General features: G+C 40.3%; 1 protein-coding gene across 1 annotated transcript in view; it reads left to right on the top strand.

Annotated features, from left to right (window-relative positions):
* The first annotated feature begins 1,047 nt into the window (after positions 1-1,047).
* plrg1 (pleiotropic regulator 1) overlaps positions 1,048-14,901 on the top strand; it is a 36,984-nt gene continuing 23,130 nt past the window's right edge. The window contains exons 1-5 of the mRNA XM_060833092.1: positions 1,048-1,201; positions 4,541-4,647; positions 8,741-8,874; positions 10,325-10,378; positions 10,836-10,929. Coding sequence (XP_060689075.1) covers positions 1,193-1,201; positions 4,541-4,647; positions 8,741-8,874; positions 10,325-10,378; positions 10,836-10,929 — 398 coding nt within the window. The 5' untranslated portion in view covers positions 1,048-1,192. The remainder of the gene's footprint in view (positions 1,202-4,540; positions 4,648-8,740; positions 8,875-10,324; positions 10,379-10,835; positions 10,930-14,901) is intronic.

Below are 14,901 nucleotides of genomic sequence, written 5' to 3'. Positions count from 1 at the left end.
ACACTTCACTGCTGTGCTCAGTGATCTTTCTCATTCTACCCTTTGTAAACTTGAAGCCATCTAATACTTTGCTGTTGGTACTTTGCAATAAGTTTCATTCCTCTGTTAATTCTATGCTCACTGACCTACACTGGTGCCCATTCAAGCAGCATCCAGACTTTAATATTCTCATCCTTGTCATCAGATTACTCCCATGGTTTCCCCCATCTTTATCTCTGTAATTTCCCTATCCTAGATATGTAGGCTGTTTCAATTCCAGTTTACTACACATTCCCAATGCTCTATCATTGGTGGCTGCACCTTCAGCTGCCTCAGCCCCAAGATCTGGAATTCCCTTCCTGTATCTCCATTTGCTTCTTTAAACTTACTTCATTTCCAAACTGAGTTGAAAAATGTGGTGCTGGAAAAACACTGCAGGCCAGGCAGCATCCCTGCTGTGTTTTTCCAGCACCACATTTTTCAACTCTGGTACTCCAGCATCTGCAGTCCTCACCTTCTCCTCCTTCATTTCCAAACTGTTTGGATATCTGTCCCTCGACCACCTCATGTGGGCTCCGTACAAGACCTTGGTTTCCTGTGAAGTGCATTGGGATTTGTTTTCCATAGCAGTTGTTGCTGACTGCCTCCTGCTGGGTTTGCCCACACTCTGCCCAGTATTCATTGTTCCTGTGGGTTTTGGGAATGGCCGCGCATGCGCTTTACAGCGCTGTGCCCTCACCAACATGGCGGGCCCGGGCCCGAGCCCGAACAGCCATTAACTCGGGGCCTGTTTTCTGAATAAAACCTGGAACTGATCCCGCTCGGGGTAACAGCCGAACCGCAACAATCAGATCTGGAGCCTGAAGTCCACACTGAGTGTTTCTAAAGCGTCCCGTTGAAGCAGGCCACCTGCTCCAGCCAGCCGAGCCGGCAGTTGGTTTCTCCGCCACTTCTCGCTTCAAGACCGCACTGCGCATGCTCAGATCGCGTGTCGGTCAATACAGTCTGTGGCCGCACAGAGACAGTGGCGCTGTCGCGGGCGGGTAGACAATCCCGCAAGCGGGCCTCTCTTCCAATTCCGTCCGTCCCCCGGCTGGGTGGCCAAGCGAGCGCCGCTGTGTGTGATCGGGGAGGAAGGCCGCTCACGCGGGGAGGCGGCGGTTTCTGCTGGAATCCGGAGGCCCGCTTTTGAAAAGCGGCTCGTGCTGCGGCCATGGTGGAGGTGCGGCTGCTCGGGTTGTGTTCCGGACCAGGGAGAAGGGAGTTCGGTGCCGGTCTCCGAGCTGCTCCTGGCAGGGAAGGACTGAGCCTTCCCGCCTGGGGGTTACCCTGCCCAGTGATGGGGAGGCGGGAAGACCCTCAGTGGTCAGCACTGCTGCCTCACAGCACCAGGGTCCCAGGTTCGATTCCAGCCTCGGGTGACTGTCTGTGAGGAGTTTGCACATACTCCCCGTGTCTGTGTGAGTTTACTCCCACACTCCCACAGACATGTGCCGGTCAAGTGAATGGGCCAAAGAGAGAGCACCCTGCACAGTGAAGTGGGGGGATGGTGGGGGGTCCCTCTCAATCAAGTTGCTGAGGAAAATGCACAAGGGTAATTTTAGGGAAGCTGTACAAAAAAGAGGGAGGTTGAAATGCTCTACAGAGTCCCAATATTAAAAAGGGGAAATGTATGATGATCAAATGCAGTATAATATCGTCCCTCCATATCTGGCAATTATCCATTCAAATACCTTTAAAAATGCGCTTCAATGAAGTGATCTCTTACCCAGCATAGCTACTTGAATAATTCATATTTTGGTTTTGATCAGCTGTGTAATTACAGATTTTGTTTTAGATTACTCACAGTGTGGAAACAGGCCCTTCAGCCCAATAAGTCCACACCGACCCGCCAAAGTGCAACACACTCACACCTCTTCCCCTACATTTACCCCTTCACCTAACACTATGGGCAATTTAGCATGGTCAATTCACCTAACCTGCACATTTTTGAATTGTGGGAGGAAACCGGAGCGTCCGGAGGAAACCCATGCAGACACGGGGAGAATGTGCAAACTCCACACAGTCGCCTGAGGCGGGAATTGAACCCGGGCCTCTGCCTCTGTGAGACAGCAGTGTCCTGCCTGCTGCTACCGTGCTGCCCACAGAATATTGTTGCATTCCCCACTCGCCCTTCTGTCTTTCATTGTAAATTAAGTTCTGTTCGAATGAGTCTTGTTTCAGGTGTCCATGTATATGTGAAAGAACTTGACCATTCGTACTTGCTTTTGTTAAAATAGAGGAAACCATAGGCTGTTATTGAGTTGTTTAAAGCTTAAAAGGATGAAACAGAGCTGATGGAAACTTTGCATATTTGAGGTGTATAGAATGATGGAGAGTAGATGAAGTGACTTATGGGAGGCTTATACGATTATGCAATGCAATATTCAATAAAGGACACCGCATGAATGTTAATTAAGAATGGGCACTTGTGAGAGTGAGAAAGTAATGCAGGAAAATACATTGTGTGGTGCTGGAAAAGCACAAGTGGTCAGGCAGCATCCAAGGAACAGGAGAGTCGATGTTTCGAGCATTCCTGATGAAGAGCTTACGTTCGAAATGTCGATTCTCCTGCTCCTCTGATGCTGCTTGATTGGCTATGCTTTTCCACCCCCACAATTTTTGACTCTGATCTCCAGTATCTGCAGTCTTCACTTTCTTTTAGGAAAATACATCGGAATAGTAGCAGGGGTGCAGGATCAGAACTGCTCATTTTGTGGAAGATCATTTATATCAGACAAATTTCCTGCTCCTGTGTTATTTATAATTTCCTAATTCTATGACTCTTCAAATGTATGATCTTGAGAATATGCTGTCAGAATTCTGGAGTATATATGCTACTAGGCAAATTTCTCAATATGAGGGAGACATTCCATTGTACCATAACTTCTCTGATCTTGCTGCAGAACTTTGAATTTTAGCTTGTGAGTTCTGTTAATTAGTTAATTGGTGTTTTATTATTGAACAACTCTAGTGTATCCCATGCTTTAATTAGAGACACCTTAACCTTTGCATGAAGGGGTCACAGAAGACTTGTAACCATAAACTATGTGCTTAATAAGAAATGAGTAGACATGAGCACAAAGCATGAGGTGGTAACATGAAGTGAGCATTTAATTTTAGTTTCCTTCACAAAAGATACATATGTTAAAGTTTAAGGCTTGGAAGTTTTTTAAGCAAAATTACAATTTTTTTGGCAAAATATGTATTAGACTATAGTATTAGGTTCTCAGTTAACCAGCACTGTACACTATTACTCATTTGCAGTGTACTGTCATGAGAGAACTTGAAAGTGCTGAATGTTTAAAATAAAATAACACTTATATAAAATTGAGATGAGGTTACTTCTGTAGGGATTTAGATTAGATTAGATTACTTACAGTGTGGAAACAGGCCCTTCGGCCCAACAAGTCCACACTGACCCACTGAAGCGCAACCCACCCATACCCCTACTTTTATCCCTTATCTAACACTACAGGCAATTTAGCATGGCCAATTCACCTGACCCACACATCTTTGTGACTGTGGGAGGAAACCAGAGCACCCAGAGGAAACTCCACACAGTCAGTCGCCTGAGGCGGGAATTGAACCCAGGTCTCTGGCGCTGTGAGGCAGCAGTGCTAATCACTGTGCCACCGTGCCGCCCACACGGCTTTGTGAATCTTTTAAATAATCTTCCTGCGAACACTCTGGATTCAATGTCGTTGACTGTATTTAAGGTGGGGATGGAGTCTGGAACTAATATGGTGGGAATTGCAGGGTCAAGAATTGTTGGAATGAGATGAGACCAAGATGGGAGTAGCCATGATCTTATTGAATAGTGTAGCAGGCTCGAGGAGCCATATGGCCTACTCTTCCTAGTTCTTGTATTCTTACAAGCTGGAGAGTGTTTTGTTTCCATGCTTTAATTATATATGGTGCTTGTTAAAATTTGGAAAGTAAGTGTTGAGGAATGAATTCCAATTGCACAGAACTCTACACTGGTAGTATTGAGCATTTTCAGTTAGCAAAATGATGATCAGAGGAAGAATAAAGCTATTTCTGACTACCCCAGCAATGCTTTAACTGTACACAGAATCCGAGAAAGTGAGAATGTAATGGTTTGGAGGTGTTTGGTATCCAGAATTACTGCTACTTTCACCTTTTTCCAAACATTTTTCAATGACTTGGGAGTGTTTTGTGATTTGGACCTACTGTCGCTAGAAACTGCCCAGCGCATGTCATGTAGCAGTTCATGAGATGTGAAATAACTTCTCAGGCGGTGTTTCATTCTGTTCCAAAAGTAAATACCACTGTGCTGATAAATATTTCATGTGAACCTTTGATAATATTTCTTGAAGTGTCAGCAGGATATTTTTTAAGGTTACATGGCATGTTGAAATATGTTAAGTATACAGAATATTTTGTTCAGTGGTTCCACCTGCTTTCTTATTGTTTAGTTCAATTTGATTATTTGTTTGATTAGTTGTTTCAGAATGAGAATTTCATACATATTTTAAAATTGTTTTTTTCTTTTCGATAGGAGGTGCAGAAACACTCTGTGCATACACTGGTGTTCAGATCCTTGAAAAGAACCCATGACATGTTTGTTAGTGATCATGCTAAACCTATTGCAGCAGATGAGAAAAGGTGAGTGCTTCTGGTGATCTTGAATTATGATATTTGGTAACAGAATGAGTATCTCATTAGATACAATGAGAGGCGCCCAACTTCATTTCAACCGATGTCAAATCTCAAAGTGTTTTATGTCCAGCACATAAGATGGGTCGATCTATATTTTACCAAATACTTTAACCTGTGTTATTTCCCATTACTATGCTTTCATTTTGTCTGCTTCGACCACTTATTTGTAATAAAACGCTTGTTCATATTATAACCCTACGCAGTCTTCACTCTGTCCAAATCCACAAAACTGTCCCTGGTCAGCCATATCATCTGGAGGCGTGGCATCCATATGTTATGGCACGTCTCTGTATTCCACAGCCAGTTTTTGTATTGTCAATTTCAGTCAATGGATTAGTTTGTAAGTGTTTCCACCTTTGAGTCAATAGCTAGTGTGTTTATGACCAACTCCTGAGAACTGAGTGCAAAGAAGATAGCTAGCTGTTCAGTGAAGAAGCTTTTCAGATGCAAGCCTTTAATTTCAACATTGCTCCAAGGTCCATTCATTCTTCAAGAAGAACATAAAAATTTCCAAATCTGTATTTCAAGCAGGTGTAGGAGAGTTAATTCTTTAATTATTCTTGTTAGTATTTATTCTTCATTTAGCATCAGTAAAACAAATTATGTTCAATAGCAGAGAGTTATCTGTGAGTATTTGCTGTATACAAATTGGCTGCTGTGTTTTACATTACAACAGTGACACTTCTAAGTTAAATGACTACAAATTGTTTTTGAAAATTGTGGTGGGCCATCAGTGCAGGTGTTGTTAAGACTTCTGGAGCAAGGGTCCAGCCCAACAGAGAAAATGTATGGCACAGAAGGGGCCAGTCAGCCTATTGAATTGCACACAAAACCCTAGCTTTCACTTCAAAAGTGCTTATTGTAGTTGGACCACAACCTACTGCTCACTAGAGAAATTAAGGTTTGATCAAGAAAAAGAAGGAAACATATGTCAGATATAGACAGCAGAGATTGAGCGAATCCTTAGAAGAGTATAAAGGCAATAGGAGTATACTTAAGAGGGAAATCTAGAGGGCAAAAAGGGGACATGAGATGGCTTTGGCAAGTAGGGTTAAGGAGAATCCAAAGGGATTATATAAATACATTAAAAACAAGAAGGTAATCAGGGAGAGAACAGGGCCTCTCACAGATCAGCAGGCAGGCTATGTATTGAGCGGTAGGAGATGGAGGGATACTAAACGAATATTTTGCATCAGTGTTTACTGTGAGAAGGACATGGACAACGGAGAATGTGGGAAAATAAATGGTGACATGTTGAGAAATGTCCATATTACAAAGGTGGATAAATCCCCAGGACCTGATCAGGTGTACCCTCAAATTCTGTGGGAAGCTAGGGAAGTGATTGCTGGGCCCCTTGCTGAAATATTTGTATCATTAATAGCTGCAGTGAGATGCAGGAAGACTAGGAGTTGGCTAATGTGGTGCTACTATTTAAGAAAGGTGGTAAGGAAAAGCCAGGTAACTACAGAGTTGTTGGAGGGAATCCCGAGGGATAGGATTTACATGTATTTGGAAAGGCAAGCACTGAATAGGGATAGTCAGCATGGTTTTGTGTCTCCTGTCAGCTGTCATATAATTCTCATTTCTATTTGCGCTATCAATTCATTCATCTTGTGCAAGTTGTACATATGTTCAGATAAACAACATTTAATTTAATCTTTTCACACTTTTCTATGAGTTCTATACTATTCGTCTTATGTGTTGGTTTGCTCTTATCTTTCGAAGTTCTGTCCTTTCCTCTCAAACTCTTATCACTACCCATGTCATATTACTTTGTTCTTACCTTTTAATTTGACATGCCTCTTCTCTTGTGAATACTGTAGCTTAAAGTTTCCCCTATAGTTCTCATTATGAGATTTGTCAAGACAGTGATTCCATTGAGATTCAGGTGAAGACCATCCCAACACTACATCTTCCTTCTCCATTGTTAGTTCCAATGAATTGGAACCCATTACTCTCACATAAATCTTTGAAAAGTAAAAGTCACCATTGTCACAAAGGGTCATGTCTCATTATAGGGAGAAATAGCTGGTGGTGAGTTTAACCTGAGGGTCACCATTCCTCAGGTGAGGGGTTATTGTTGAGGTGGTAAGACTTTCAGAGTGACCTTGGTTAATGGTGAACTTGTGCTGTGTAATGTCACTCTACAACCATCAAGCCTACTGAACTAACAGATTCCCAGAATATCAGTCTTTGAGGTATACATTCAAATTTTTGACCTTTCCTCCCTGTACCAATTTGCTTGTGGTTCAGGTTGTAATCCAAAGATCAATACTTTTACAGTTCTGCTTTAGCTCTCAGCTACTCATTCCCTTAGCCCCTTAGCAACACCTCTTCCAGAGTCTGATCTATGTTACTGGTACTGTTCTGAACCTTGTGAACTAGATTCATCTGTCCCACTCCAAGTTTCTCTCCATTCAGAATAAGGTGCCTTGAAGCCATATACAGCTTAGCCTTTGGGATTTGAGCCCTCAATTGCAAAAACTGAAGTGCATGCTAAATATACTAGTCCCCTATTACAGCACTCCTGCGTTGTTTGTTATTCTCCTCACTTCAGCAGCCATGGTGTTGTGGTCAATTTGTTCATTCTCCTTACTTAAGGAGGGAGAGCTATATGGACATTATGATCCAGGAGATAATCATTCCATACCTTAAAACTTTCCTCTACACAAGTTGCAAGCTCAAAAAGCAAATGCAAGATTTGAGTTTGTTTTCAGTACTGCCTCCTGGATACTTGCATCATTTGCAATCACATCCCCCTATCTCTGAATAAGCATCAAATCTGAAGTATCTACTTTAAGAGTTGTGATAGCGTCCTGATAGCGTCCAGTAACTTTCCCCTCACAGATGCATTATACTGCCCAAAACTTAGACTTCTGCTTATAAACCTGTGCCAAAATTCTTCAAATCACAGCTACTTACTTCAGAAGTCCTTGCCACGAACCAAACAAATAAACACCAACTCTGTTGTGCCATAGCTTTCGGACAAACTCTGGATCTGTTATTTTTGTTGTACTTTATTTGGTTTCAAGTTTAGAAGTGGTTTACCATGATTATTTGTGGTTATAATAGAATTTAACAAATTCAGTACTTGTGTGCTCCCATTACAAGTTTAAATTATTGCCGCCATTTACAGAGAGAAATATCTGACTGTCAAGAATCAGTTACATACACGCTTACCTAACAATGTTTTTGGGCTTATCTTTTGGCCTCATTGACTGTAGATTCATCTCTCTAATCACTCCCTGTTGTTTGAAAGACCAGATCCATGTACAGTGCTTTGTCTGAGGCCCACTGAAGATGTTACCTAGTAGGGTGACAAAACGTCTGGAAATGAACCTTCCAGCTCAGCAAGCAAACTTACATCCAGAGACCAGATACACACCAACTCCCTAACTATGAATTATCTTAGAAAATACCCCAGCTGAAGCACTCTGTTTTGCATTACTCAATCATACTGGAATTTGTACTACTTCACTTTGACTGTACTGTCCATCATTGCCTTCATCGATATTCAGAAATGAAAAATGGTTAGGAGTTAATGGGAGTTCTGTTTGTTCTGCTTTCAATCCCTAACAATCACTCATTTTGTTTTTCTATTTGCACAGTTTTAAGGTATGGAATGATTATCTCCTGGATCATAATGTCCATGTAGCTCTCCCTCCTCCATGCTGTATTGCTGTGATGCCAGATGTTATTCAGATTCTCACACTGGAAATAGAGTTCCAGCAGATAACACTCCTGGTACAGGTAGTTGTTTAGTACATGAGAAGTGTCTGCAAGGCATAAATTTATTTGATGCAACTAAATTACCCTGCCCTACTCTACTCAAGCTAAATACCCTAGTGCCACTACTGTGATGTAAAGAGAAAGAAATAGTAATACACAGGAAACAATCACTGTCCTATGATACCATTCCTTGCTTTTGTTTATTTTGGAAGTACTTTGAACTGTAATGTGAAAAAATATTTATGCTGTAGAACGGTTTCAGATAGTTTTCTATTGATTCATTGACCTTGTGTTTTTCTTGTTTGATCAGTTACAAACTCAAGATGAATGTGAAGCTACAGACAGAGTATAGTCCTGTGCTCCATATGCCTATACTTAAGGAAATCAGAGAGAAGAGTTCACAGTCTGATTCCTACAGTCATGGACCTTATGACGTAAATCGTGGTATGCAGTCAACTCACAATAGAGGAAATATTTTCAGTTTTATGGAAGTGAATTTAGTTATGTTTATTTTATTCTGTCATTTATGACCTATGTACACTACTGCAGGTGTACATATTTTGTTATCTTGAGTATAGAGTACTTATTTGTATGAGAGCATGTTGCCAGTTTCAAAACTGATCTCTGTGACTGTGAAAATAAAAGAAAACTCTTGAATTTAAATATTTTTCATTTAGGAACTGAGTTTTCACTGAGGCCTGTAGCTTTTTTGGGAAAAAAACTTTAAAAGCATCAAATGAATTTCTAAAATAAAACAATTTTGTTTTTGTAAGTTTAAAAAAATGAAGAATTTATTGCTCTGGTAACTGTAGTGATCAGCCCCAGAAATTAGTAAAACAAATTCTTCTGTGTTGAAATTTAGAGATTTGGAGGTTATATGGATTTCCTCTGCTTTCACTGTTAGTTACAATCTGTCTTGAAATGATTATCTCTCACTATCAGCAATATAGATCATGTATCACAACAATTAAACTAATGTGCATTTCTATTTATTGTTTTTTGCCACTTGAATGTAAATCACTTTAGCTTAAAGAAATCTTAGCTTATGGAATCCTTAACTTAATTAGTGAACTAATTTTGAAGAAATTCCGGTCAGTATCATAGACCAGAAAGACAATTTGCTTGATGAAGATGAGTAGACAGGTTTCTTAACAAGCATAACTTGTATTTCAAACAAAAATTACTCCAGCAAAGATTATTAACAGAAGGATTAGACTTTGAAAAGATGTGAAATTACTTTTCTCAGAAACTAACACACATACAGCCTGTTGTTCTGAGATAGATACAAAATTCCGCAAAGCGTTATCTGAAATGTCCTTTGGCCAAATGGCAGGTAAACTCCAGAGAAAAAGAGTGTTCACAAATTGACCCAAATGTTGATCTGCAACCAGAATCACATTGGAAACACAAGCTGTTCATGCTGGGGTGTCTTCCTGGATCAGTTGTGGCTGGCTGATATTTCTTTTTTGGAGACTGTAATATAGATTCTAAAACCATCTTTAGAAACCCTCCATGGGTTCAGCTCTTGTGCTATAAAACTGATCTTCCAGTTATCCTTGAACTAACCTATTGCAAAGTTCATAAGACCTGACCCTATTACAAGGCAGAACCAAATGTAGAGACCAGCAGTGGCACACACTATTTCCGAAGTGTTTCAGTATTCTCAAATAAATACATAAAAGAACAATGGATTTATTCACATGTTATGGTGGTAGGTGTCCATAGTTATGATTTGAAGAATGTACTTGGTACATGTGTAATTTTGCATCATCAGTGCTGATTTTTACATGTGCCACCATTTTAAATTCTTATTTGGATGATTGCAATCTTGCTTTAAACTGTTCTGAAAGAATATGGAAGTCCAAATGTATCACTTATGTCTATTATGTTTTAGGTGAGGAATCCGAATACATTATAACTGGCACACATCCATACCCGTCAGGTCCAGGTCAGTAGCATTTTTGTTAAAATTTCTTTTTGAAGTTTATAATCTGTCATGAGTTATAACACTGATTGTTTGACTGTCAGACTGCCAGACTCACTTATTGAGTTGATCAATGGGACAAAATAAAGCAACTCCAAAGAATAAATAAGTATGCTATGCTTAATCTTTTAATAAGGACTTACTTGAACTTTATAAATGGTAACCTTAGTGATATTCGGGTAGTATTATAGATTTCCACCGAGCTAAATTTGAGACTTTAAGCATAGTTTTTACAAACAGAAATTTGTTATAAATAAGGGCATATTAATCAGAAACATTGTAGCATATTTGAAGTAACATGCAACTCTGGTATCTTAGGTTCTGAAATCAAGACATTTATTTGCAAAACTTAATTTTGAAAGTAAGTCTATAGTTGCCATTCTTAAATATCCAGCATTTATTCAATCTCTGTGAATTGTAGGAGTTGCTCTGACAGCTGATACACAAGTGCAGAAAATGCCCAGTGAGGCAAGTGCTCAAGCCTTGGCTTTGGCGCTTCCTTCTTCACAAGCCAGGTAAGCTTTATGCTTTTAAAAGTTATTGGAACATAATAATGGCTATATTTTCTTGAAAACAAGGAAGGAATTTATTTGATTATAACACTGTGTTCATACGTTGGTATTTGAGAGGAACACATAGTTGCAAATGGTTTTGACAGCTTTATACTGTATTCATATTAGAAGTTTGGTAAAGTTATGGTGGACACTTATTCATTGTTAGTCAACTCCTCAAATTTTGCTGAACAGGCAACCTTTTGTTGTTTCTATTGAGATGGTCTCCGAAATCTCAATCACTCAATTTGAGTGACAATTCCTGATGGATTGAATGGCCTCCTCCTGAGCAGTAATGACTTCATTATCAGCTTGTGGAAAGAATTTTTAATTTCTTTATTATTTCCATAAAGTCAAATGAATATTAAGAAATAGCAGAATATTGCAAAATGTTATTGTTTAAATCAGTATAAAAATATAGCTTCCATACTGAGTCAGCGATTATATTACTGGAGGAAGGATTCACATATCCAGAATTTTAATGAAGTTTATTAAAGATTGTCCAAGAATTATTGACCTAAGCCAATAGAAGATGGAAGGTGAGCTAAGAATATGTAGCTCACAAGTACATGTACTCAAGTCTAGAGATAGCAAGGACACAGTTGCAAGTGTCAGCGAGGGCAATGTTGAACAATATTACAGAGATGGAAATAAACGTCAAAGGCGTGAAGGAACAAGGCAATTAACTATATCTATTCTTAGTCAATCTGTTAGAAGAATTTTATAATAAACAAAGGAACAACTGAAAAGCAAGTCCAAATTGGGGTAAATTCAATGTAACATCAGGTAGAAATAAAATATTGAAAAAAGAAACAAAGGAAAGGAAGGCATTAAACAGAATTAGAGATGCATGCAATAACAGTACAATTTGGTATTGTCTAATGAGAAAAGATGAGCAACCTTGTGTGGATCCACTACAGAAGAGTGACCATAAAATTATACAATTGCTCATTAAGATAGGCCTTTGATAAGGTCGCACGGAAAAGGCTAGTGGTAAAATGTAAGACGTGAGGTTGTGGATAATACAATAGCATGGATTGAAAATTGCTTGACAGACTGGAAACATAATGTGGGAATAAATGGGTCTTATTCCAGGTGGCAAGCAGTGACTAGTGGTGTACCACTGGGATCGGTGCTTGGGTCCTAGTTATTCATGACATGTATAAATGACTTGTATGAGGAAACCGAATGCAGTATTTCCAAGTTTGCTGACACCACAAAACCAGATGGGATTGAGAGTTCTGAGGTGTCAGAGTGACCTAGACAAGTTGATTAAGAAGTATAATACATGGCAGGTTCAGCATAACTTGGATAAATATGAATTTGTACTCCTTCAGAGTGAAAAATAAAGACAATATTTTTAAAATAGTGATATGGGGGAAATGTGCATGAGCAAAGGGATCTGGGCATCCTTGTACACCAATCAAAGCAAATATACAAGCAAGTCTAGCTAGCAGTTAGAAAGGCAAATTGTTGATTGGTCTTCATTGCAAGAGGATTTGAGTTCAGAAGTAGAGATGTCTTGTTGCAGTTAAACAGAGCCTTGATAAGACTCACCTGGAATATCGTGTGCAATTTGGTCTGCTTACCTAAGAGAGGATATACCTGCCCTGAAGGAAGTGAAGAAAAGGTTCAGGGATGACGACTGGTGTGAGAGGAGAGATTGGTTCAACACTTGGCTTGTGTTCACTAGGGTTTAGAAGAATGAGAGTGGATCTGATTGAAACATATAAAGTTCGAACAGGGCCAAACAGGTTAGATGCAGGGAGGAAATTTTTCCTGGTTGGGGAATTACAGTCTCAGTAGGGGTGACAGTGTCAGGATAGGCCTTTTAGGACTGAGATGAGGCAAAATTTCTTCACTCGAGGGTCGTCTACAGGCTACAAAAAAAACAGAGGATAACAAAGAGAGTAATAAGAAAGGAGAGGATCAAATATGAAGGTAGGCTAGCCAGTAATATTAGAAATGATAGTAAAAGTTTCTTTCAATACATAAGAAACAAACGACAGGCAAAAGTAGACATTGGGCCACTACAAACTGATGCAGGAAGCCTAGTGATGGGAGATAAGGAAATAGCAGGAGAACTTAACAAGTACTTTGCGTCAGTTTTCACAGTGGAAGACATGAGTAATATCCCAACAATTAAAGGGAGTCAGGGGGCTGAGTTGAGTATGGTTGCCATTGCAAAAGAGATAGTGCTAGAAAAGCTAAAAAGTCTTAAAATTGATAAATCTCCTGGCCCCGATGGGATACATCCTAGAGTTCTGAGAGAGGTGGCTGAGGAAATAGCGGAGGCATTGGTTGAGATCTTTCAAGAGTCACTGGAGTCAGGGAAAGTCCCGGATGATTGGAAGATCGCTGTAGTAGCCCCCTTGTTCAAGAAAGGATCAAGACAAAAGATGGAAAATTATAGGCCAATTAGCCTAACCTCGGTTGTTGGTAAAATTCTAGAATCCATCATTAAGGATGAGGTTTCTAAATTCTTAGAAGAGCAGAGTCTGATTAGAACAAGTCAACATGGATTTAGTAAGGGGAGGTCATGCCTGACAAACCTGTTGGAATTCTTTGAAGAGGTGACAAGTAGGTTAGACCAGGGAAACCCAGTGGATGTGGTCTATCTAGACTTCCAAAAGGCCTTTGATAAGGTGCCACACGGGAGGCTGCTGAGCAAGGTGAGGGCCCATGGTGTTCGAGGTGAGCTACTGGTATGGATTGAGGATTGGCTGTCTGACAGAAGGCAGAGAGTTGGGATAAAAGGTTCTTTTTCAGAATGGCAGCCGGTGACGAGCAGTGTCCAGCAGGGATCAGTGTTGGGGCCATAGCTGCTCGCATTATATATTAATGATCTGGGTGAAGGGACTGGGGGCATTCTAGCAAAGTTTGCAGATGATATGAAGTTAGGTGGACAGCCAGGTAGTACTGAGGAAGTGGGGAGGCTACAGAAGGATCTAGACAGTTTGGGAGAGTGGTCCAGGAAATGGCTGATGGAATTCAATGTGAGCAAACACGAGGTCTTGCACTTTGGTAAAAAAAAGAAAAGCATGGACTACTTTCTAAACGGTGAGAAAATTCGTAAAGCCAAAGTACAAAGGGATCTCGGAGTGCTAGTCGAGGATTCTCTAAAGGTAAAGATGCAGGTTGAGTCCGTGATTAAGAAAGCGAATGCAATGTTGTCACTTATCTCAAGAGGGTTGGAATATAAAAGCAGAGATGTGCTACTGAGACTTTATAAAGCTCTGGTTAGGCCCCATTTGGAGTACTGTGTCCAGTTTTGGTCCCCACACCCCAGGAAGGACATACTGGCACTGGAACGTGTCCAGCGGAGATTCATGTGGATAATCCCTGGAATGGTTGGTCTAACATACGAGGAACGGCTGAGGATCCTGGGATTGTATTCATTGGAGTTTAGAAAATTGAGGGGAGACTTAATAGAGACATACAAGATAATACATGGTTTGGAAAGGGTGGTCACTAGGAAATTGTTTCCGTTAGGCGAGGAGACTAGGATCTGTGTACTCGATGGGCCGAATGGCCTTACTTCCACTCCTATGTCTTACGGTCTACTTGTGGACATCATTACCACAGAAGACTGTGGCACCCGGGTGACTGAATATATTCAACAAATAGATTGGTAAGTTTTTATATATTAAAGGCATCAGAGGTTAAGAGAAAGAGGGAAATGGCATTAAGATAGAGGATTATCTAAGATTGGTTGGAATGGCAAAGCAGGCTCGAAGAACCAAAAGGCCTACTTGTTTCTATTTTCTATAAAAAGTATGGTGCTACAAACAAACTAGTGGGTTTTGTGAAGATTTGTAGCTTAGGTTGATGTTTTGGATATAGGTTGGCTTGCTGAGCTGGAAGGTTCATTTTCAGAAGTTTCGTCACCATACTGGGTAACATTTTCAGTGAGCCTCCGGGTGAAGCACTGTTGAT

This window comes from Hemiscyllium ocellatum, chromosome 1 (assembly GCF_020745735.1).
Source record: "Hemiscyllium ocellatum isolate sHemOce1 chromosome 1, sHemOce1.pat.X.cur, whole genome shotgun sequence".
In the NCBI taxonomy this organism is placed as follows: domain Eukaryota; kingdom Metazoa; phylum Chordata; class Chondrichthyes; order Orectolobiformes; family Hemiscylliidae; genus Hemiscyllium; species Hemiscyllium ocellatum.
This window is presented reverse-complemented; position numbering and strand designations above follow the sequence as displayed.